This window comes from Symphodus melops (genome assembly GCF_947650265.1).
Source record: "Symphodus melops genome assembly, chromosome: 8".
In the NCBI taxonomy this organism is placed as follows: Eukaryota; Metazoa; Chordata; class Actinopteri; order Labriformes; family Labridae; genus Symphodus; species Symphodus melops.
Window position 1 is genome coordinate 17926024 of NC_136698.1, and position 24635 is coordinate 17950658.

The window sequence follows — 24635 nt, forward strand, 5'->3', positions numbered from 1 at the left end:
GGCTAATAAATCATTTACTCAAATCAATTATTCATCCTGGCCAAAGAGCAAACATTTAGCGAACTGACACATAAACCAACATGCTGATATTCTGTCGATCCAGGCCACTATCTCAGGCTGTTGGTATAATACACAGTGACATGATGATCTTGCATAAGGACTTAAACATCTTGTGTATGAATGTTGGGGCTTCAGTGTGTGTGTGTGTTTGTGTGTATTGGAAAGTGAGAGAGTCTAAAGGAGGAGGAGGTTGTTGAAACTGAGAGAGCACACTGTAGGTGGCAGAGAGGCTTATATTAACTAACCCAACCAAAGCGGTGCTGTAGGAGTTGCTCCACACAATCTCTTATTTTGTTAAGACAAGCTGTTGTACGCTCACCACCCACTGTACTGGGGGCCACCAGCGCAGATATGAATTCAATGTCCTGCCAAAAAGGGAAAAAAAGCTTTAAAAAAATGCTGATCTGCTTTCCTCTTATACAGAGAGGGTAGATTTCTGAGAACAGTAGTTGCAAAACTTTTTAGAAATTGTTTCCTACTTGCCTGCTTCTTTAGTCTCTGCAAACTGTTACAACCTTAAACTACGGTACTGTTTGCTTTTTGTTTTGATTAAAAGTACATTTGTATTTGGGTGAAAATAACAAGTAAAAATCTACAGTCAAAGTATTACAGTAGGTAGTTAGAAGTTAGTTTGTCATGTGGTATGGTGTTTCTAAAACTCAGTCAAATGAAGCCTTGTGACTGTAGGAGACTAGGTTTGGTCAGAAATGAACTGAATACAGACAATAGTATAAGAAGCTATCATCAGCCAAATGCCAACATATCCATTTGTAAAGAACAATATCAATAAGCCCTATACAAGGAGAGTTTAAGACTGATGATTAGAGCAGGGAAAAACTCAAACATCATGGCTGTAAAATCCCCTGCAGAGCTGTGAAAAAGCAGTCTTTTTCAAAAGGTGTCACAAATCTGTCAGTGTCCATGGGGGGTTAGGGAAAAATGCCCGCTGGATATAAATGTACTTTTTTTCTTTGCAAATCTTTTGGTCTATGTGATTCTCATGGGTTAAATATATGGTGTTATTCTGAAGTGGTTTAAAATCCTGTCCTAATTTAACATGACACTTGTTTTAGTTTTATCCAGCTCATTCTATGTTTTTCCTGCAAAGTCCTCAGTTCTGCTGAATTTTCTCCCCCTGATGCAACAAACTGCAAGTAATCCTGCTTCGCTGTACACTGACACTTTAATGACCATATATTGGTTTTTGTTTGGTGGAAAACTTCCCACATTTACATTTTTCAAGACCTCAGTAAAATATCCAAGTCATCACACTTTTTACAACTCACTACAAAGCGCAAAAATCCTCATCAACAACACTAAAATAGACGTTTTTCATGGCAGATATTTGACTTCAAACTGAAAATGCTTCATGAAGACACAGATACATTGTCCTAAAATTGAGCAAGCTAGCTCATTGGGATACTTTATAAGAACCTGCACTCCCACATAGCTGTTTCTATACACACTGTGTTAGTCATACATTTAGGAGTCTGTGGTTCTATAATACATTTCAGGTTGCAAACGCTTATAAACCCACTTTTTCACCCCGCTAGACATCCAATTCAAAGCGTTTTTGATTTAATCCAATCCCCTGATTATCATAAGTGTCCAAGAGACTGAAAGTTAGCTGCATGTGTTTACACATAGTTCAATTTTCCACTCTGAGTTTACCGGGAGCTCTCCTGTCAAACCCCTGGGAAATCGAATCATTAAGTTGGGGTACGCTGATGTCAGAATACAGCAGGTTTTATTCAGGAAAATTCACAGCGAACAGGAGTTTTATATCCTGCAAGTAGTGAGATCTCTGTGCACACAATGGAACCCATGCTTTATCTTTTCTGTTCACTGTTCAGTATGCTTATCTCTGCTCTGTTGTTGGTATTGTGATTGTGTCAAATTAAAAGTGACGTTTATCTGTAGGCAAATATTCTCTTCATACTGTTGTATAAGCTACTTTGACCCCCTTCCCCCTCGCAACAGGGATAGTTTCCTGCTGTGAGGAACATGTGTAAACAACCAACTCAAGAAGATTTGTATGGTCTGTGTGAGAGCAGAAATGTTCAGGTGTGCATCTGTGAAAACAGGAGAGTAATAACAAAAAAAAGTTTTTTTCTTGTAGAAATATGCTTTGGTATTAAATAACATTTTGGGATAATTGAGACCCATAGGCGTTAATTACACACTCTTTACTATAATATTATAACAATAGTCAGGTGAGCTGGTCATATATTAGTAAGCAGCTTGACAGTGACATGGAGCATAAGTCACAACACTCTCAGTATCCCGGCATGAAGGGTGTCAACACAGATTTGTCACACAGCAGGGAGCCGTCAGTTCTGCTGTGTGTGTCATTGTGACTCACTTATCATGGCTGACAGTTCTGACCAGGGCGTCAACTCACTTCACTACACTGTGTGTGTGTGTCATGAATAACACTTTCAATACATGCAGAGGGAAGAACAATGGTTTAGTGTGACACCTAAAAAGGACTAAAAGTGACTTATACTTGTAGCTTCACCTGTAAACAAATGTGTGTTGTCCCTGGGGTCAGTGAAGAAAAGGATCACCAAGGTTCAACAAATTAACTCTGTAAGACCCTTCCAACGTTTAACCATGAGACCCCAAACAAACTCTTTTGACAGACAAGTTTGATGGAGATTAAAATAAGAAATCTGAGAGAGAATCATTCTAATCATTTTTAAAGTGAATAAAAGTTTTTAGTTCATGTTGACAAAACATAGTCATAGATTAACAAACTAACTCATAAATTAAAACCTTTGGGGGGGAATCATAAAAACACAAAGATATTCATCATTTCTGCTTTTGATTGAGTCTTTTGGCTCATTCAATCAAAAACATAAACTATACACCTAGTTTGAAAAAAGACTAACAGGTACATGATAGACTTGCTCAGTTAGGAGAGCAAGCACCCGTCGATAGAAGCTACAGTCCTTGTTGCAGGGGTCACAGGTTCAACTTCTGGTGCCGAAGCACCTCTGTGCATGTTTCTCCCCACTTTCCCTGTCTCCTCTTCAGTCCTACAAAATAAAATAAAAAAAACCCTGAAAATATAAAAAATAATCCAACATTAAGAATCAAGACCCACAAAAAGGAAATCAACTGTCTTCCCTGTTTTGAATCTGTGTCTTTTCAGCCATGTGTTTCCCTCTGCAGAGTTACTTGAGCCAGTTTCTGTGAACAACCTTCACCTGCCTTTTCTCTGTCATAAAAAAAGCTTCCAATGACTAGATGACACACTGTGCAATTGTGGAGGAAGGGGGAGGACATTATTGGACTTCAAAGGGAATATTACAATATTTTTCCTCTGAATCATATTTGTGATCGAGTTACTCCTCTTCTCTGATTTTTTCTATGACTGCTTAAAGGAGGCTTGTGGAACTTTGAGATCAATTAAAATCCATCACGAGACAGGAAGGGAACTTCTTTTTTCTTGATTGTAAAAAAGAGGAAACAAAGGAGCAGCTAGTTGGCTTTTGTAATACACAACATTCATCGATTCCAGTATAAATGAGATGTCTCTTTACCTCTTCTATCTTTATATTTTATAAAGCTGACCTCAGGCGCAACGTACACAAATTCCAATGTACCTGCACCTGTGCATAAAAAGCCTATTTACCATTTAACATCTTTAACATGAGATCTGTCCACACAAATCAATGGGCTTTGTAACTAAGGTCAAACCATCCATCTCTTCACATACACTGTATAAACAGTCGTCACAAAATATGACCTCGGAGGACATCTATCGAAAAACAGAGGAGTAAATGAGGAAGCCATTTTTAGACCCTCTATCCTCTAGTCTCCATAACAACTGAGGAGCAGCCACGACTGACTAATGGTCCGAAGAAAGACTGAGAGACAGAAGGAGTGCGGGATGAAATGAAAGGAGGCAGCAGAGGGAGGGAACAGACAAAAGACAAAAAGGATGACAGAATGTGTTGTGGAAAAAGGTGAAAGTGGGTAAGCCAAACGGGAATAATGTGAGGTTAGAAACTCATGAGGATAATTCTATTTCTGTATTTGTGGAGGATGATGAGGAGCTATTTTAATCCTTTCCCCCTCCTCTTCCCTCAGTCGCTCTCTCTCTCTCTCTCTTCTGTTAATTAAATTACACTCTGTTTCTTCAATGCTATCGACAGAACTAATTCTCACCACAGCATCACAGGAATGTAACGGGCTGTGTTGTGGTTTCTTTAGCTGTGTGGGGATCAAGTATGCGCTTGTCTTGAACAAATTACTTCACATAAAGACAGGAGTTTTACCATTGTACTTCACACACACACACACACACACACACACACATACACATACACACACTGACACACACACACACAAACCCTGTGCTTTCCAGTTTTTCAATCTCCCTACCTCATCTATGTCATCATGATCAAAGTAAATAACAATAAACTTCTAGTCGTAACTGTGTTTCGCTGGTCCAAGTATAATATATATTTTTTAATTGGGGGAAATGAAATCCTCTGAATATTAATTTAAACCATCCTCTACTTGTTAAATACATTTGTGACTCGTCTTTCTTTGTTTTCTTATCCCTTATCCATTGATTGTGTCTTCAATCCTGTTGGCATCCAGGTAAAAGGGGAATCAATGTGCATGTGTGCTGTGCTCAGTGGAAACAGGAAACAATTTGATGGAGTCGTGTAATTGATGTAATTGAAAAGGATGCTGAAAAACAGGAGAAGGAGGGAGTTAGGAGCAAAGAGGTTTTATGGACGAAGAGAAAGACGTAAGGATGTAGAGAGGAGAGAACAATGGATGCAGGAGGGCAAACTAACAAGGAAGCAGAGGGAGAGTCAACAAACGCTTCCTTTCTTTTTCACATCAGCCTGAGGACTGAAGGCCCCTGAGGTGTATTTACAGGCAGGAAGAAATAGAAGGGACAAAATAAGAAAACCAAAAAAACAAAGTGAAGGGGATCTTTTGAAGGACTCTGTGCTGCAGATAACAGGTAGATGTGTTTCATTTGTGTGGTCCAGCATGTGTTGGTCTGTGAGCTTTGTGTCTCTCAGCCTTTGGGTGTCCCCTGATGGAGCTGCTGTTTCCTTCTAAATAGTGGTTGTCACAGCCGTCCTCCCACACAGAGAACCAGCCAAAAGCCCCTAAATATATCACTGTTGTTTTTCTCTGAGACCCTCAAGTCCTCTTGCCATATCTCAAAACTGCAGCCATCCTCCATCTTTATGTGTGATGGCCTCATGGGTCTAAATTTGTGCGAGACCACTTTTTTGACACAGATCATAAAGGGTAAAAATTATAGTCCGTGCGCACCTCCAAGACCGTGACAATATTGCTTTGTGTCTCTGTCTTCTGTTTGTGTGGGTTTTTCCTATTCAAAAACGTGTGTGTGTGTGTGTGTGTGTGTGTGTGTGTGTGTGTGTGTGTGTGTGTGTGTGTGTGTGTGTGTGTGTGTGTGTGTGTGTGTGTGTGTGTGTGTGTGTGTGTGTGTGTGTGTGTGTGTGTGTGTGTGTGTGTGTGTGTGTGTGTGTGTGTGTGTGTGTGTGTTTCTGTTATCCTCTGAAAGGATCCTGGCAGCAGCAGGAGCACACATGAACATCTCAGTGGACCTGAGGACCCTGAGGGCTGTGCGAGTGCTCCGACCCCTTAAACTGGTTTCAGGCATCCCCAGTGAGTATGATAAGTTCCAATTATTTTTATTGCTATAAGGACTGGCAAATCAAAGGCAAACTAGAGCTTCTGAATTTGTGTTTGTTGTTTTGAGTGTGATCAATTTCATTCAAAAGCCGTTGCAAATTAATGTACTTGATTTAAGGTTCAACTAATAAATGAATAATTGATGTCCTTCATAAAATGAGGTATTAGTCTAACACTTGATATAGGAGTATAAATAAAGACGCATCTTAGCATAGTCCATTTGCTGATTATTTGGTTATCAGATAAAATGTAATACCCATTAAATAGTCAGCATTTGTTTAATTCGTTCCAGTCATTGTAAATTGTTCTTAAAAGGATCAATTCAATTAACATGCCTCTTTCAAAAATTAGGGTTTCTTTGCTCTTACTCATTTTGTAACTGTGTGTTTTACCTCAAGGTCTACAGATTGTGTTGAAGTCTATCATGAAGGCCATGGTTCCTCTGCTGCAGATCGGCCTTCTGCTCTTTTTTGCAATCCTCATGTTCGCCATCATTGGCTTGGAGTTTTACAGCGGCAAACTGCATCACACCTGCCAGCCACAGGCCGGAATACTGAGTATACACACACTCATTACATATTGACTTATGGTTCTCCGGTAGACGACAGGTCGTGTTATGGCTACGATGTATTGATAGTAATGATTAAATTATACAGACATATAAGCAGTTCAACATGGTTACAAAAGTGTATTTATATATTTATCGATTGCTATTTTGATGTATTTTTATGAAACTACAACACAGAACTTAAAAACTAAAAAGTCTGGTCCAAGCTCATCTGTTGCTTTTGTTAGTGTGTGGGTTCTAAATGTGGAAAATGCAGGTACCTCTGCTTTCATAATCTCCCTGCATAAAGATGTAGATACAACGTTTTGCCAAGCAGCACCTGTGAACTCGATCAAACCACATGGACAGTCTTTTCCAGTACAATTATAATCAACAATACTGTGCTGCTCAATGCCTGATTGTACATTCAGAGCTGTCATTAACCTTCAAGCTGCTATTGATCTATTAATGCTGAATGGACAGTACGGCAACAGACAAACTGTACAGAGTATGTTATGTCACTGAGCAGTCACGACATGTCACTGTTTGGACCAGCACTCTGCAAACACACTCTTTTAAATAATTTTGAGTTTGATTCAATTCCTGAAGAACATGACATTTGGGCAAAGGTCAAGGCTGAGAATTCACTCTAACACAACGCACCTGTGACACAAAAATGAAGGTCATTTTACTCACTGTGTCTATAGATGCGTTTAAACTTTAACATTTAAATGACAACAAAATCTGATTGATGATTTAGTGCTTGAGGTGTTAAATGTAGCGTACATATTTCACTGACTGCTTTATGTTTTGTTTATTTTTTTGCCAGAAACACTTTGGTTGTTGGAAGGCTATTTCTTTTGTCTTTTGTCGGGGACGTTGTTTTTGTTAAACATTATTCATGTTTTCATGGTTTTCTCTTTGCATGCACCTTTCCTATTCAGAAAATGAGACGGTGGACTCCTCTGAGGTGGACTTCCCATGTGGCATTCGTCAATGTCCGCCTAAATACACCTGCAGCGATAACTGGATCGGCCCAAATGACGGCATCACGCAGTTTGACAACATCCTGTTTGCTGTTCTCACAGTCTTCCAGTGCATCACCATGGAGGGGTGGACAACCGTACTCTACAATGTGAGACATCACTTGCATCCATACATACATTCACTTGTGCGAGTTGTAATCTGATCCTCGACTGCTGAAAATTGTTGAAGTGTAGCATTGTTTTGCCACGATCTAGACTCCATTAACTCTAATGAACAGAAGAGGCTTTGGTTGCAGCACACTTGTGGCTGCTGAGTGGAGGTCTGCAACCCCTGCAGCCCCTTCTGTTAAATTGGTTGTCCAGAGGGCTGGATGATTGTGGTTTGATTTTAGTAATGAATCTGCAAAACCCAATGTGCAATACTCTTCTTGCCATTTTTGTTTTTTCTATCATGAGAAATGTGTTGCATGCTGCGTCTTTGGGCTAGACCTCCAGACAGAACAGTACCTGGTTATGAAATTTGGCACACAGAATCTGTTGCAAATGCAATAATGGACTGTGTAAACATCTGCTATATAAGTATTAACAGGAAATCATTTGAAAGTCCAAAGATGTACCAAAAGAAATAAGAAAGCACTATTTTGTGCACACCACATAGATGTATTCCCAAATAATGAGCGTGCAGAGTCTCTGTGATGCATCATAAGATTTTCTTTTGTCACCGTGTAAAGGACAGGAAAGCAGACCCAGAGAGACAGTATGTAGACAGAAAGGCAAGCAGTGGCAGGTAGTGACGTCATTTTATGATTATAAATAGATCTGTTGCTGCATGAACATCCAATAAATCAAATCTAATTATGTTCACTTTTTGCTTAGCTCTAAATTACAAGGAACACAGAGTTGAACAAGAAAAAATCAGGGACACATTTTCCAAAGAAAAAAATTAATTCTGGGCATGTTTGCCATGTGAAGACTTGCCTGAAATGTGGGCTGTCATTCAAAAAGCTTTTGCAGCAATTATTTAGTGTTTCAAGTTCAGTATTGATCCCTTTTCAAAAACACAACTCCAGGTTCAAGGCACTCCTCAGAAGACCTGTGGAATTGGATTAAGGGAGTTTTTAATTGGATTGATAAAACACAGTCCCAAAGCACCTTGAAGGACAAACAGCATTAGGTAACACTTTAGAATAAGGTACACATACAGTTCTTTGCATTCTTGGGGGGACGGCTGGCCGACAAATGAGGAACTTACTACTAGTTAACCTTTAGTGAAGGGGTAAGTAGTGTGAAACTTCTTATCCAACATTATAAATTAGTGAATGATTAAAAAACAGATAATAAACACGAGATAAACTACACAAAGTCTTGCATGGTTACTGGGGAACAAATGAGAATGTACTAATCTGTGTTAATTCTGTTATTCTCTATCTACCACTCAGAGATTTCAACTTCTTGTGTGATGTATGAAACCTTACACTGTGAGGTCGGAAGTCAAGTTTCTTTGACCTCAGACAATAATCTGACAATCACACACTAACACACATCTTTCTCTTAGAGGGCAGCTTCTGCATGCTCTTATTGTTTTATTAAGATGGATGAAGGCAAAGGATGTGTCACAGGCATTGTATTAAGTTGCCTAAAGTGAAGATGATTGGAGGTGAGACAATATGCTCCGGTAGTGCTGCTGAAGTATGAATGCTGACCAAAGAGACTGACTTTGATGATGTTTGTAGTCAGTGAGATACACCAACACTTTCTGAGGTCAAGGTGCTGTAAAGTAGTGGTGCTGTACTCTGTTGTTATATAGGTTTATACACCAGCTTTTCCTCCACGCTCTTTATCCAGAGTAGATCAGTACACATGTTTCTGGTCAATGGCTTGCCCTGAACTGGAACGTCACCTATACACTTTGGTATTTCTGGCTTGTGTTTCATTTCTGCCTTGTATTTTACTGACTTCAGAACTTATTTTGATGTTTCAGGCTGATGATGCCTTGGGTCCCAACTGGAACTGGCTCTACTTCATCCCTCTTATCATCATTGGATCTTTTTTTGTCCTGAATCTGGTGCTTGGGGTCTTGTCTGGGTGGGTACTCATTTCTTGTTATTATGTCATTTACAAAATTAAGAAGCATGTTTGATTTGCTGGTTTTATTACTAGCCCAGAGACAATCGATACATTTTGCATTACCTTATCCACCCTGATAAGGCCTGCCCAGTACTGGTTGCTGCAGCGGATCACATGGAAACCCCCGGAAAACTTGTCATGTACATCAGGGTGTCTTGTTTCGAGTTGACACATAACTTGGAAGTAGAAATATGCCGATTTCAGGTAGTTATAGTGCCCAGCGGTGGAAAATATTAGCAGGCAGTCCAACATTGTGCGCAAGTTCGTCTTCCAAGATCCTGTACGCTCTGCTTTGATCAGAGCTTGGGCTGTCAGCAGCAGCTGGCTGGTTTTTGAGCTTGTGATAAGGTCTGCCCTCTTCGTGTCCACCTTTTCTTTCACTCGGTTCAACATTGTAAAAGACTTTGCAGAGTGCTGCAGCATCAGATATACTGATTCTGATATCTGATGCTGCAGTACTCTCCAAAGTTGTTTCTTTCGTTACCATGGATGAGTGCATCGCTCCAGCTTGGTTCACCAATGACTCAAACTATGAGTTATCCTCCTGCAGCTCTGACATAAACTTTATTTTTCTGCATGTGAATTGATTCAGCAGGTGATTGGTCGATCACTTTGGGTGATCACTTTTATACTCAGTAACATCTATAGAGGATGCATTACATATATATTATCTTATTCAAAAGGAAATTAGTGACTCTGTTCGGGCTGATTCAGTTGTTTATGATCAAAGTTATACAACAATTTAGGTTACTTTTGGGTGCAATAACTTTTACATTGAATGTCAAGTCTGTGTTTTAGCAAAAAAAGGGTGTAACCAAAAACACGTACTGAGTAGGAGTTACAGGTGAAATCGTTTGCATCTCTGGTTCATCCCAAGATAAAACCTTACAGTAATCTCGCAAAATAGACCCAGAAAACATGGGGTTAGACATCAAGATTACTTGGCTAGGTCAAAAAATGAAAGAGTTAGGATATTTTAAGGGTTTTCTGCCCATCTTGGACACCATCTTGAAAATTACACCTTTCTAGTGGTCAAATCTTGGTAAACTTTTAGTATGTTATCAAGGACACTTAATACTACAAAAACCAGCTGAGAAACTTTTTGTTAGAATTTTTTTAGGGTTAGGTGTTTTTTTTCATATATGCAGCCACCTATATGTAAACACATGGTCTAAAGGTCTTAGGGACAATTTCCTGCTTGAGAGAGGTGTTTTACATGTCTGCATACACCCCTGCCAGCTGTTCAGCACAGACTTTTAGGACTCTTGCTGCCACTCTCTTAGGTCCTCTGGCCTTGCAAGGGAATCTAAGACACAATTTGATAAGTTTGCATTGAAGCTCATCCTGCACATTTCAATCTGTGGATTCTTAAAGGTAAAAAATAATGAATTCTTATAATCAGCATGCACATGTTAAATATGACTTCCTCGGGTATACATAAGACTTGAAGTTTCAATACATGTTCGTAGTCACCTTTGTTAATTCACCACTTTTCTGTCCATTAATTTCAGCTTATTGGTTGTGACTAAAGTTTGTGGCGCGAGGACCAGTACTGCTTTCTCTGGTAGTGGTAGCATTATGTGCCACAGAAAAAAGGGTCAACGTCACTGACTTAAGTTTGTAAAGGTTTTATCTTGGGCATTTTTCAAACCTTTATTGTAGAGGAGGATAGTGGATAGGGTAGGAAATCGTGGAAACATGCTGGAAAGACGCCACGGGCCGGTTGCGAACCCGGGCCGCCCGCGCAAGGACTATAGCCTCAATACATGGGATTGCGCGCACTGCCGCTGCGCCACCGGCGACCCGACTTAAGAGTTTTTAGATTAGTTTTAGGTTGGGACAAGATAAACGTTTTCACACAGCAAAAGGCACATATACTTCAAACAAACAAAGCATCAGTCAGCTGGTATTGTTGTCAAGACAGAATAAAACAGTATTCAATGTTTTTTCACTGACTAGTTCTGAGTCGCGAGCTGCTTTATATCCAAACCCTGCTGCTTCAGCAAACAATGTTTAAGTCTATACAAGTTAATTAGTTGTACAAAAGGTTAATTGGGTATCCATTGTCATTATCTCCAAATTGGGAAAGAAGAAATCTTCTTTGCCTTGATGTCTCTCCTCTCCTCTTTCTCCTCTTGTCTCATTTTGTGGTTGAGTGAACAATACATGTGTCTGTACAACTGTTTCCTCAAACATTAAATAAATGCTTCTATGGTTTGGTTTTGCAGGGAGTTTGCCAAAGAGAGGGAGAGGGTGGAAAATCGCAGGGCCTTCATGAAGCTGAGACGCCAACAGCAAATTGAGAGAGAGCTCAATGGCTACCGGGCCTGGATCGACAGAGCAGGTGGCTTTAGTGCCCGACACAGCTCAGGGAAACCAAGGATATTCTGCTCTAGATAAGAGAGAGACAATCAATATTTCAACTTCAGCTGAAAGTCTAACATTATGAGTAGTAAATATTGGACATTTGAATTGATGCCAGTATATTTCCTCCCATCATCGCCATTATGTGCTTATTTCTAATGTTTTTGTGACTTTTCAGAGGAAGTGATGCTTGCAGAAGAAAATAAGACTCACGGACCTTCAGCTCTCGATGGTAAGTTAGAAATGTAGTTTCTTCTTTTAATGACATTGTTCATGTTGTCTTTCTGCTGTCTTTACAAAACTTTACATTTTGTCTGTTGGCATGTAGCTATAATGCAAATGTGCTTAAAAGGCTGTTTGAAGCTTTATTATGTAGGCCTATGTGTTTTTTACAGGTTTACTTATAAAATACTTTAAAAGATACGGACATAAGTATAACTCAGACTTTCTTTTAAAGTTGATTTTAATTTTTAGCCCTATACCAGCTGCCATGCTTCTGAGCCCTAGCTGATTCATCAAGACTAAAAGGATGGCAGTGTAAAGGCGGTCCACCACTGCAGTCTAGACTAAAATATTTCAACATCTGTTTGATCCCAAGAAATGTTAAACAGTATATGGTTCCTCAATAGGGAATCTTAATGAGTTTGTTTTTTCCTGACTTCTCCCGAGTACCTTATTGTTGATCAAATTAATATTCCCATGAGCTTTAGCTGTAATTGGTGTTACGAGATAATTAGCAAAGGTTAGTGTGCAGGCATTGTTAACATAACATGAATAGCATCAGCATGTTACCAGACCAGTGGTGATTGTTAACCCTTTAACATGCTAATGTGAGAGGAGCCAAAAAGCAAAACTATGTCTATGCACAGCAACATTTCTGCTAATCATCAATCTTTATACACAAACAGCACCTGGTCAAATTAGGTATTTCTCCAATGCTTTTGTTTATCATTGATTTAAAAAAGGTTAAAACTTAGATGTGGAACATGGTACAAAAACTTAAGCATAGACTGTGGGTATCAGTCATAGGGAAATTGGATAAACTTTTGGGCGAGCATGTGTCTTAAATTTTAGCATTATAGACTAGTTGTGTCTTTGTTGGCATGCTGTAGTTAACATAGTTGTTTTGCAGCCTCATAGAGCTCCTACCATGGTGGGGGAGTCTGAAATGTATCTGCAGAGACAAAAAAAATCTATTACATTAAAAGTTTACCAGTATCAAAAGACCGAAAATTGATCCTGAACATATAACAACTCAAGCTATTGTACTGCCCAGTTTTTTGTTACTGCCATGGTGCACTAAGTAAGATCACTTACTGATGGTGCTAAACCTGCCACTACACATGAGACCCAAAAAGATAGCTTAATGCCTCCTCTGACCCGCTTTACTGTACTTTGACATTTCCTCCTCATTAAAGCAACAGGGCTTTTATTAAATGTTCATTGATTGGCAGCTCTCAGGAGTCTCCCAGAGTGGAGTACAGGTGGTGCATATGGTGAGACCCGCCCTCTGCTTTCTCTCCCTCTCTCACCAACTTCTCCATCTCATATTTCACACGCATTGCCACTTAAATATGCACGAGGCAGGGCTTGAACATGGAAAAAGGACAGTTAAAACTCGTTCTGTACGTTTCTCTATAAGTCGAATGAATTGTAAATATAAATCTGGGGGAAAAAAAGATAGAGAGAAAACAGAGCAGAGGCTCGATCTGCCTATAAGAAATGTGGCGCGCTGCTGTTGCCTCAGCAACCATTGGTCTGAAAAGGCTGCAGCATGAATGTGCTTGTAATGTGTGAGTGTGTTGTCAGGATTTTTTGGTCCTGCCTTTCGCAAACACTTGTGTACAGCATGTGTGTAAAATGACAGCAGTTTTATTTTTGTATTTCATTTACTCGGTGTGTTTGATCAGTGGCTTATTGAAAAAAAATCCCCAAGCAAATATTGACTGTAAGTGATTTTCAGAAATCACAAGGTACTGGGAAGGTGCTAGAGGGAGGAGGGATAGAATCATGAAACACGGGACATGATGGAAAACTGTCCATTGTGCCAATGGGTGGTAATACACGTGAGGTTTGCCTTGATGTTGAGAGTGGCATGAGAGCTGTATCTCAGACGTGGGAAAGATGTATATTTTGGGACACATCATCAGTGGTGTATCTTTGAATCAGGGGGTGTTTCAGCCTTTTAAGAAAGGTAATCATAAAAACCCCAGTCAGTGATAAAGGTGAACACATACTCATCTCACTAAATCCAGCATGTGTGCACTGCATGTCCTGTCCCTTGCTACTGTACGACAGCACTTGAAGCTGGAATTAGAGAAATGCATGAGCCAGAGAGCATGGTTTGTCATAAGAGATCAAAAAATAGCGGTAAAAGTCATGCATTCAGTTGCATGGATCATTACACATGCCTCATTTGACTGCAGGGTTAATGATCTTAACTTTCCCTTCCAGCTAAAACTTCACAGACGCTAGATTTTCATGCAGATTATGCTTACTGTGATTTCTCTTTATCATTTGCTTCATCATTATCTTTTTATCGTTTTTTGATTTCATGTCATACTTGCATACTGCCTGAGTCTAACCGTGAGTGTTTTTAAATGTAAGGGTGGCCGTGCACCAGACATATATCTTTGGGCTTTGTTGACAAAAAAAGATCAGCAAACAGTCCAATTATATTGACTTCTTCAGCACTTTAAAATGCAAATGAGAGAAAAAAAAATCCTGCTAAAGTTGCAAAAAGGCTTGCTTTGTGTCTCTATCCCTGCAGTACGTCCCTTTAAACTTCTTGAACGTGTTGGTTGAGCAGTTTGTACAGCTTGCTCTGGGGCATTTTATTTTCAATCTTCTCTGCAGTGTTAAAGAGAGCCACCACTATCAAGAGGAGAGGGATGGATGTGGTGCATCGAGGACAACCAGGGGATGAACAATATGGCGACATCGCCTCTGTGGGTGAGTGTAAGTTCAGACAGAAACATAAATATGGGCACATAAAGTATAGGTCTTAGCTTTGCAGCTGCCCAAAGAGGAACATATTCTCGCTTTTTGATCCCCGCAGGCATCCCTATGGCCAGATCAAGTATCAGGAGCGCCAAACGGGGTCCAACAGCATATTTTCGTCGCAAAGAGCGTCTCCTTCGAATCTCCATCCGGCGTGTGGTGAAGACACAAACTTTCTACTGGACAGTGCTGGGCCTTGTGGCTCTCAACACACTGTGTGTGGCAATTGTACACCACAATCAGCCTCTGTGGCTGTCCACCTTCCTCTGTGAGTCCAACGCCATATAAGGAAAGCCATAAAGTATTGAGAAGTGGTGTCACTGTTTATATCCTTTATGACGCCACTGCAACAGATACCATGTATTTGAAAGGGTTTGTGTATAAAGTCCAAAAATGTTTTTGTTGCAGACTATGCAGAGTTCCTGTTCCTCGCTCTGTTCCTGACTGAAATGTTTCTGAAGATGTACAGCTTGGGGCCTCGTCTCTACTTCCACTCGTCCTTTAACTGCTTTGACTGCAGTGTCAGTACTCTGTCTCCCTCTCTATGTGTTTCACCAGACCAATTTATTGTTGTTAAAGACTATGAATGATCAGCCTTATTTCCCCCTGTTGTCGTCTGTTGCCTCATCCCTACTTGTTTATCTTTTCTCTCTTGTCACTGTGTAAAATAGAAATTCACATTTATTCATTTGTTTAGTTTAAATAGAGGATTTAATTCCTGATATACCTTTTAATTAAATACATTTCTTTATATCCTTTTGTATATCTCTGTAGGTAATTGTTGGCAGCATCTTTGAAGTACTGTGGGGCTTCTTCCGGCCCGGCACTTCCTTTGGCATCAGTGTCCTGCGTGCTCTCCGTCTGCTGAGGATCTTCAAGATCACCAAGTTAGTGCAGTACCATCTGTTAGAATGCTTGCTACTATTAACAAGGAACATTTCACTTCTGTCTCAAGGCAAGAAGTCATGTTGGGGAAATGTGCCGTTTTTGATGTATATTTTATTTTGTTCAACAATAGTTGGATACAACTGTGTTGTATCAGGGATCTTTGAAATATTGTGTTGTATACTTGTATTTATACAGTTGGCAACCAAATCCTTACATCCAACAATTTCTTCCATCTTAAATCAAGATGAAACCAGAAATAAAATCTCTTCTTGTGAAGTATTGTCATTGGCCTGCAGTTTAAAAAACTACTTATATCTTTGAGCATTTGCACATCGCCAGACTCACAAGCTACAGTACAATAGTATAACCAGAAATATCTTATTTTATTCCATGCATGTTACTTTGTTTGTCAGAACTTTGAAAGTTTTTGGATGGAGATTCAGTTGTTCTGCTTTTTTATTGTAACATTCACCACTTCAAAATTCATCATTGTGATATTGTGATGATTTAAAGGTACTGGGCATCTCTGAGAAATCTGGTCATCTCTCTGATGAACTCCATGAAGTCCATCATCTCCCTCATCTTCCTCCTCTTCCTCTTCATCGTTGTCTTTGCACTCCTTGGCATGCAGCTCTTCGGTGGCAGGTGAAGTTAAACATATCCCTAAGGCCCTTTAAGAGAAATACAATTACCTGTAGTTCTGTCCACCACTCCTTCTGAGTCAATAAAGAAATTGAATAAAGCGAGGAACCACCCAGGCAGAAAACAAAGACTGTTAAAGTTTCCCACTTGGCTGGTTGCACAAATCCTAGAATCCTACTGAATGCACATTCACAAACATAAACCAAACATAAAGAAGTCTGCATGGATCACTAGGTTTCATCTGTATTGAACAGAAATGGTAGAGGGGAGAATAGATTGTCCTAAGTCCTGTCTACTGTTGTTTTCATTATACAGAGACACTCTGTGATTTAATGCACTGCCTTTGTCACACACACAGCTATTGCTGCTCAGTTTTCCCTTGAGTTGAAAAGCTGTTTCCAACAAGCTGTCACTTATATATATTCTGGCAGAGGTAGACACAAACTGGCCTCCAGAATACAGAGTATGCTGTAAAAAAAAAAAAAAAAGCCAGCAAGAGAGGAGGAAAATTGATTTCTCCCCCCAACTGAAAGACTAAATAAAAACTGTACCTGGCTCTGCTTTTTTTAAGGATTTTCATGTGTCATATCCTTCTCACAGGTTCATCTTTGAGGACTACACTCCGACAAACTTTGACACCTTCCCTGCAGCCATCATGACTGTCTTTCAGGTCTGGAAATAAACCTGACAATTGACGAATCCTCTCTGCTTCACAGAGTTTATAACTCAGCTTAAGTGATGCTCAGGATGGTTTGTGTGGATGATATTATGAGGTGTTGTGGGTTTATATTTCCAGATCTTGACTGGAGAGGACTGGAATGAAGTTATGTACAACGGTATTCGCTCTCAAGGAGGAGTGAAGTCTGGCATGTGGTCCTCTATCTACTTTATCGTGCTCACACTGTTTGGAAACTGTATCCTCTGTTACACTTCTGCAATATATATATATATATATATATATATATATATATATATATATATAGGTTTAATGCCTAATGCTTAGGTAACCTAAACTCACAAAAAGTCTGTTTTTGGACTACGTTCTTTTAGGCTCTGGATTCCTTGTCTTAGTTTTTCTCTTTATTTATTACGTCAATCTGTTTGTTATTTCCCATACTGAATGGGATTTTCTATTACCCTAAATGTGCATTACATCATTCAGAATGTCTGAGCTGCAGAGATGCACGCTCAGGAGTTCATTTTCATTCAAGTCGGATCTGCATTTCTTCTACCTGTTCAAAGTAAGATTTTCTTTTTTGCACTTTGCTTCGGTCCTTAAGTCCTATATGACCAGACACTCTGCTGAACGTCTTTTTGGCCATTGCTGTGGATAATCTTGCCAATGCACAAGAACTCACCAAGGTAACAACAAAGCAAAAAACAGAAAATATGTAAAAGAAACTCAGTCTTTAATTCTTGTTCGACTGTTACTAAACACTACATGTTTTTAAAAATCTCTCCTCTCCGACATGTCAGTTTTCTCTCAAAATGTCTAATTATAAAAACTCGATCATGTACATATAACAGCTGTTTTAATTATGAAAACTCGATCATCTTGTCCTCTTTTTGTCAGGATGAGGAGGAAGCAGAGGCAGCGTTCAACCAAAAGCACGCTCTCCAGAAGGCAAAGGAAGTTGGACCGTTGTCCTCGTTCATGTCGTCAGAGTAAGTACTGTGTGCATCCGCCCTGCCTGCCTGACCTCCTCTCCTGCTCCTCCTCCTCCCACTGTCTTCTCCCTCCAGGGTTTTTTTATTAAAAATGGCAAAGCAGAAGTAACCTGCCATGCCAACACTTCACATGATTTTTTTTAGCTAGCCTTGAGCAAATTGTTTTGTCTATCAGTTGTTGCAGTACATCTGAATTACTTAACAACATCATGCAAAACAGATTTATATATGGATGCTAGTGGTCATTAATAATGAGCTGATGAGCATTTAAATATCAGTATTTGACGCTGTGGACTTATCGATACTTTTTTACAGACATGTCTACCATCCAGCCTCTGTCTGCTCCTGGCACTGTCATTTCATCTAAATTGGAGCTTAATGTATGTTTCCATGGCTACTGGTTCTATTCCAAGATGGGAGGTGCCTCTATTGTTGTTATGGAGACAGGGTTACTTAGTCTATACAGTATTATACTTTAGTTTTCTGCTATGTGGATCTTGTTACAGGAAAGAGGTGTAAGGAAGTGAAAACAAAGCTTGATTGGAAATATTCTGTAAACATTTTCTTCATAAAGTAACATGATTTTATCTTTTCAGTGCTCAGGTTTCCTGCTTGCAGAGTAGATTGTTTCCTTTTTCTCAGTGATGGTTTTCACATTGTTGCCTAAACTGGTTGAAGTGCATGTGCATGCACAAGAGTGGAGACCTCTGGCTCTGTGTGCACGCTGTGTTATGAGAAACATGCTTTTTTGTCGCATGGGCATGTGGACGATTTTCCAACACAACATTCAATAACATGAATTAATGTACCTCCTTCCCTATCTTCCTTTCTCTCTGGAGGCCTTACCGTTGTCCTTAAACCTCCTTGTAGAAATTAAAACAAAGAGAGCGTGAGATGCACATTAGTTTGAGAGTACCCAGCTGAGGGTCAGGCTCCTGTCAGAGCCCATAGAGGAGATGGGAATACCACAGGGTCATCCGGGCCGCCATTGGTATTCAGAGAGAACGCTCTGAACTTTGAGGGTTTCTGGTCTCATCTCACAATGTCAGCGATAAAACCCCAGTGGCCCGTGACCCTGCTGACCTTGTAGAAACTTGCATGACAGCATTTGCTCCATTAGAAAAGATGAAGCACATTGGAGCTAATAAGGATTTCAGATTTTTTGAAATGCATGCATCTGGTCTGGATGATCAAAGGAAGAAAAAATAAACTTACACACACTCTAAACACATTTAAAGGCAGGGTCGGTTATTTTCAATAACTGACATGATTTTAAAAGTAGCATTAACTCCATGCTCCGTTTGTTTGTATATTTTAGATCCCCATTAGCTTCTTGAGGTCCGCAGTTTTCTGCAAAAAGTCATCCAAAGACTTAAATATAAGGAAAGTGTGTGCATTTTTCTTCCACTGTGAAGCCTTTTAACCCTCTTCCAAATGCTCTTGAAAACTGCAATAATGTTGAGCTAATATTTTGAAGCCAAGCCCATTTAGTGCTACTAGCATGTCAGAGAAGAATGCTAATGTATGAGTGCTCTGAGGTTGTTGGTGTGATCAGAACTGCATCCTGTGGTGGTTTTTGCTCATAGGGTATCTAAATATAGACTCTTTTTCTTCTGTTTTCTGGTGGAGCCCATCTCTGTGTCTTTCCTACCTGTACCCATACTGCAGCTCAGCCTGTCTAATATCTCTGTCTGACCTAATGCGTCTTTATCTTATCAATGTTGCGCTTACTGTTGATGTTTATGAATGTTGTTTGATCCTGTCTAATACTGATACCATCTTGTTTGTCAATGTTTTGCTTGGCTCCAATGGAGACACGCAACAAGCCAAGCAGTTTTGGACCTCCTCCAAATGTATCCCCTAGTCTGCAAATTGGAAATACGCTGTTTCAAACAGGACACATAAAATATAAAACTCATCTAAATCACAAAGATAATGTTTTTAACAAGAGAAAGCAAACACTGAACAGCCTAAAAGGCGTTGACAGTCTATTAAGGGCTGTTTTTTGGAGGACAGTTGATTTGCAGTGTGTCTCTTGGCCTGTTTTGTCTCTGCTAGAAAAGCACTAATGTCTTGTTTTCAACCAATCGCTCATTGATAACACGGACCACACAAGAGTCCACGCTCCAGTAAGTAACACTGTTCACTGTTTCTGTCTGATTTTTTTAAAACTAATTTATGTCTCACATTCATCCTGCAAAGTATTCTGTTCATGCTCTGTTCTGTTCCTTCCAACTCTCCCATGTTTGACTTTCATGATTACTATTTCACTGATTTCATTCTGCATCTTACTCATTTTTTTTTTTTTTTTTAAATCACACAACAAAGCTGTTGTTTATTTATCACCAAACATCTTCATTGATTTGGTAAATAGCTTCATTTTTAGAGAAGAAAAATCTCTTTTTGAAAAAAAAAAAAAACATCAGCCAATATCATTTATGAAACTCCTTTTTTCTGCACAGAGGTTATTTCCATTAATTCATCAACAAGAACCTTAAGAGCACAGTTTCATCTCAGCACATTCGACAAGCTTTTGGTGTTTCAGACCCGAATTCTAAAAAACATACACAATTATGGCAAATGTCTTAATTTGAGACACTAAGTCATTAATCTTCTTCTGAACGTTAACTTAAAGATGACGTCTGCTTTAGATACTAACATGTTCTCCTTCTCTATCTTCTCAGGGGAAGTCGGAGAAGGCGGCCCTACCTGTACAGGAAAAGAGCCATCCACCGCAGCCGGCCCACCTACTCTTGCTCCCTGGACGAGGCCCAGGGCAGCATCAGGGAGGGCCGCCCACCCCCACCACTCAACCCTTCTAACTCTTTCATGTCCAGGAGAGAGAGGAGAAAAAGGATGACCATGTCCGTGTGGGAGCAGAGGACCAGCCAGCTGCGGAGACACCGCCAGATGTCCAGCCGAGAGATCCTGTTCAACAACCCGAGCGAGGAGAAGGATGTGCCGCCTGCGTCTGGACGTCCCCTGTCTCTACACCGCAAGGCCATGGAGCACACCACTTCTGGGAGTTTGAAGCATCTCACAGATCCCTCAGTGTCATCGATAAAGAGTAAGGCTTTAGGCTCCTCGATGTCTGTGGATGCTGCCCTCTGTGGTGATATACCTGAGCCACCATTATCAGTGCTGGTGCCTGAATCATTGGATCCTACAAATGTGCCCCTTCCTGATGTTTCTATATCCGGGGCCATACCTGAATGCACAGATAGTGAAAAACTGGATGTAAACAAGAGTCACTACAGCATCAGTGAGCGCAGGAGCCCCAGACTGACTGGCGAGCGTCAACACAGGGCAGTAAAAAAGTTTCGGCCTCCAGATAATCTTGACATGCTGACCCCTGAGATAGGAGGTCACTGTGGGATCAGAGGTAGGAGGCCTCGCTATGACCATCAGACCGGCTCCAGAAGTCAGGGGTCTTCACCCGGAAATGGTAGCCACTTTGCAAATCTCCTCCTCAGCGGAGAGAGGAAGGCAAATACAGAGAACGAGGAGAAGGAAGCAGAGGTCCAAAAGGAAGAGGGGAAGTCCAAACCCGAGGAGAGCAGGTAAGAGAGACAGACAGCTGCTCATATTGCCAAAGATTTATCATTTTCAATCTATTGCACCGGGGCCACTATCTTGATCTTGAAAACAGGGTGTTCAAAATAAAAAAAAAAGGATTTTACAAATCAGATAAAATTAACTAATACAATCTTGTCTTTTACCCTCCCCCTCCCCAAAAACAACCCAACAACCTCCAGTTCACGTTGTTCAAAACTTTTGAGTAGGACTGGAATGGTGCCCATCAAAAGTCAGGAACAATTTTTATTTCTAAATTAGAAATGATGGATTAGAAAAAGAGTCAAATGAACTCGCCCAAAAAACAAGAACCAGCACTTCCTCATGTTTAAATCTAGGCTCAGAAAGTGTTGTGTAGAAGAGCCCAGCAAATTTATGTCATTGTTCTCCATATCAAACTACCTTCCTGTGGCATTCTTATGAACTCCCTTGTTTTCTTTTGTTTGTGGTGACTTGGCTTATATACAATGAGGGCTTAGACAAAGTGCAGGATGATGGTTAGATAGATAAGCATTCCTGGAAATCGCCCGTTTTAAATGGATTACATTTTACACAGATAGATAGTGTGTTTTTATGAGAATACAGCAGACAGGCAAACAAACTCGTATTAGGCAGGTAGCTTCAGGACAACACTACCTGACAGTGACTACAACATATATCATTTTAAATTCCCCTTTTCTGTATTTTCAGACAGGGTGAGAGAAGTGAAGAAGGACACACTGACTCTTCAGAAAACCAGACCCAAACAGGTGATGGGTTTCCTCAGGCTCAGGAAGAACCTCCTCAGCAGTCAGAGCCGTCCCCTCCTTCCATTCCAGAGACAAACAAGGAGGAGGAAGAAAACGAACAGGAGCACGACAAATGTCAGCTCAGCTCCAGCGTGATCATCGAAATGGCCAAAGTTCAGTCGTCTCTGGAGCTCTCCACAATCACAGGTAACTTAAGTCCTCAACTACTTATCAGTGTCCATCCTTCCTACTGCTGCTTTAAAAAATATTAAACACATTGAACTCCAAATGTTCAAGAATCGTTTTGAAATCAATTAAAGATGGGAAATAGGTCATGCAGTTCCACAGTCATGTTTCATTTCATATCTGTTGTTCCTCGGGTAAATCGTTGCCTCCACAGTTGAGCATTTTTAGAGTCAATGACTCACTGACTCATCTTTAAGCTATCCCCCACATTTCTCTGAATCGTCCTACCACTGCGTGCCTCTGTCTTTTCTAGCAGATATTTTTAAGATTAAGCTTGCCTTTTCGAAAACTAAGCCTCTGCTACTTTTTGAGGCCTTCCTCCTTGTTTGTGCACCTACTCCTCTCCTTATATCCTTCTCTCCTCCTTCTTACATTCCTCAGTCAACAACAAAGACCTTGAAACCTGTAAGTCAGAGAAGGAAGACGCAGAGGAGACGAAGCCTGTGAACCCGGTGACTCCAGACAGCATGTTCATCTTCAAGTCTGATAACCCGTAAGTTTCTACAGCTCTTCTCTGTCACAGGAAACAAGGATGGACACATTTTTCTCTCCACGACGCTTACATTTTGTTTTTCAACCAATCGCTGTTCAGAATTTAATCTTCATGGTGTTTTATTCCATGTGGATAAACCATGCACCCTCTTTCAGACCTCTGTGTCACATCTTTCCTCTGTCATTTGTTCTCCTTTAGGGTGCGTCGAGCATGTCACTACGTAGTCAACCTCAGGTACTTTGAAATGTGCATCCTGCTGGTCATAGCTGCGAGCAGCATAGCACTGGCTGCCGAGGACCCTGTAGCCACCTCCTCTGACTGGAATAAGGTTTTTGCCTGTTCACATTCATTAATATATCGTCTGACTTACAGCTACAGCATGAATGACTTCATAGGGACCTGAATATATCTGTTTCACTTTCAGTCGTATCAATCAGGGGATTCTTATCAATCACTTGTTTATCTGTGCCATGGGTCTAATAGCTGCCTCCATCGACGCTAAGCAGAAAAAGCCTGAAAAAGATAAAAGACAACATTTCTAATAAGCAGCTCATTCACTTGTTTGGCACAACGTCTCTGTTGGGACTTAACAGGGAACAGTTTAATTCCTGGTGAGTGAGGAGGCTGAGTCTGAGACACTGAGAGTAGATGTAGAATGGAGAATGAAGATAAATACTTTTAACAGCTAAATAGTGTAACCCTCTCCCAATCTGTCTGTTACACACCGTGCAACAAGATAAGAGTCTGCGAAGAATAAAAGCTCAGGAGGCCACACGTTAAAAGAATTGGTCCCTTTTTGAATTAGACTCATTTTTACCGCGTATGTTCTACCCAGGATGTGTCTAATCGTCTGATTGTTGTCTCACACTGGTTGCAGGTTCTGCGGTATTTTGATTACGTTTTCACCGGAGTCTTCACTTTTGAAATGGTGATTAAGGTGAGGTGGTATAATATCTTATGTGACTGTGTGGTAATCAATGCGAATACTTTTTGGTCAAGTTTAAATGCACCTTTTATTTCTGCCTAAAGAGTTAATAATATCTATGAACAGATGGCTTCATAGAAATGAAGAAAGTGTTGCCCATTCAAGATACGTTGTTATTGGACGCTCTGTGGTTTCTATCTCGTGTCTATTTGTAGTCTGTAGAATTGTCTGATTTAAATGTGTATTCAAAGACATTAAATATTTTGTCAAAGCAACAATTATTACAACTATTGTTTATTAAAAGCAACCACTTTCAGCTGTTTTTTAACTGGTGACATCATACATTTGACTATAAATTAAAAAGTATTTAGACACAATTAGACAAATCGCCAAGAAGCGTATAGTTTTGATTGTTCATCTTTGTTTGAATACAGTTTAAATGATCGTGACAACATTCAGATTCATTCATAAAACTTTTTGCTGGGGTCTTAATTCTCCACAGGGGAATGACCTTTCTCTTTCAGAACAGTGAGCTTCGTTAAGTCCAGTGCTCATTAATGTCCTCAAGCTCAGAAGCTTGATGCTGTAATATTTAGGATACTAAAACATTGATGTATATAAACACAGATTTGGCCTGCACTTGTAAACTACAGAGGAGAAGGATCTTTTTCTAATGAACAGCTTTGACTTGCCCTCA

The 24635-nt window shown here is 40.1% G+C and overlaps 1 protein-coding gene across 1 annotated transcript in view; it reads left to right on the forward strand.

Annotated features, from left to right (window-relative positions):
- The window catches only part of cacna1ea (calcium channel, voltage-dependent, R type, alpha 1E subunit a), a 90136-nt gene that overhangs the window by 50383 nt on the left and 15118 nt on the right, over positions 1 to 24635 (forward strand). Inside the window, exons 6-26 of the mRNA XM_079350473.1 lie at positions 5621 to 5724; positions 6150 to 6308; positions 7243 to 7433; positions 9266 to 9369; positions 11640 to 11755; positions 11954 to 12007; positions 13230 to 13271; positions 14632 to 14727; positions 14834 to 15043; positions 15184 to 15296; positions 15550 to 15662; positions 16177 to 16308; positions 16906 to 16975; positions 17102 to 17219; positions 17600 to 17667; positions 17879 to 17970; positions 20658 to 21533; positions 22237 to 22481; positions 22902 to 23013; positions 23212 to 23341; positions 23891 to 23950. Coding sequence (XP_079206599.1) covers positions 5621 to 5724; positions 6150 to 6308; positions 7243 to 7433; positions 9266 to 9369; positions 11640 to 11755; positions 11954 to 12007; positions 13230 to 13271; positions 14632 to 14727; positions 14834 to 15043; positions 15184 to 15296; positions 15550 to 15662; positions 16177 to 16308; positions 16906 to 16975; positions 17102 to 17219; positions 17600 to 17667; positions 17879 to 17970; positions 20658 to 21533; positions 22237 to 22481; positions 22902 to 23013; positions 23212 to 23341; positions 23891 to 23950 — 3205 coding nt within the window. The remainder of the gene's footprint in view (positions 1 to 5620; positions 5725 to 6149; positions 6309 to 7242; positions 7434 to 9265; positions 9370 to 11639; positions 11756 to 11953; positions 12008 to 13229; positions 13272 to 14631; positions 14728 to 14833; positions 15044 to 15183; positions 15297 to 15549; positions 15663 to 16176; positions 16309 to 16905; positions 16976 to 17101; positions 17220 to 17599; positions 17668 to 17878; positions 17971 to 20657; positions 21534 to 22236; positions 22482 to 22901; positions 23014 to 23211; positions 23342 to 23890; positions 23951 to 24635) is intronic.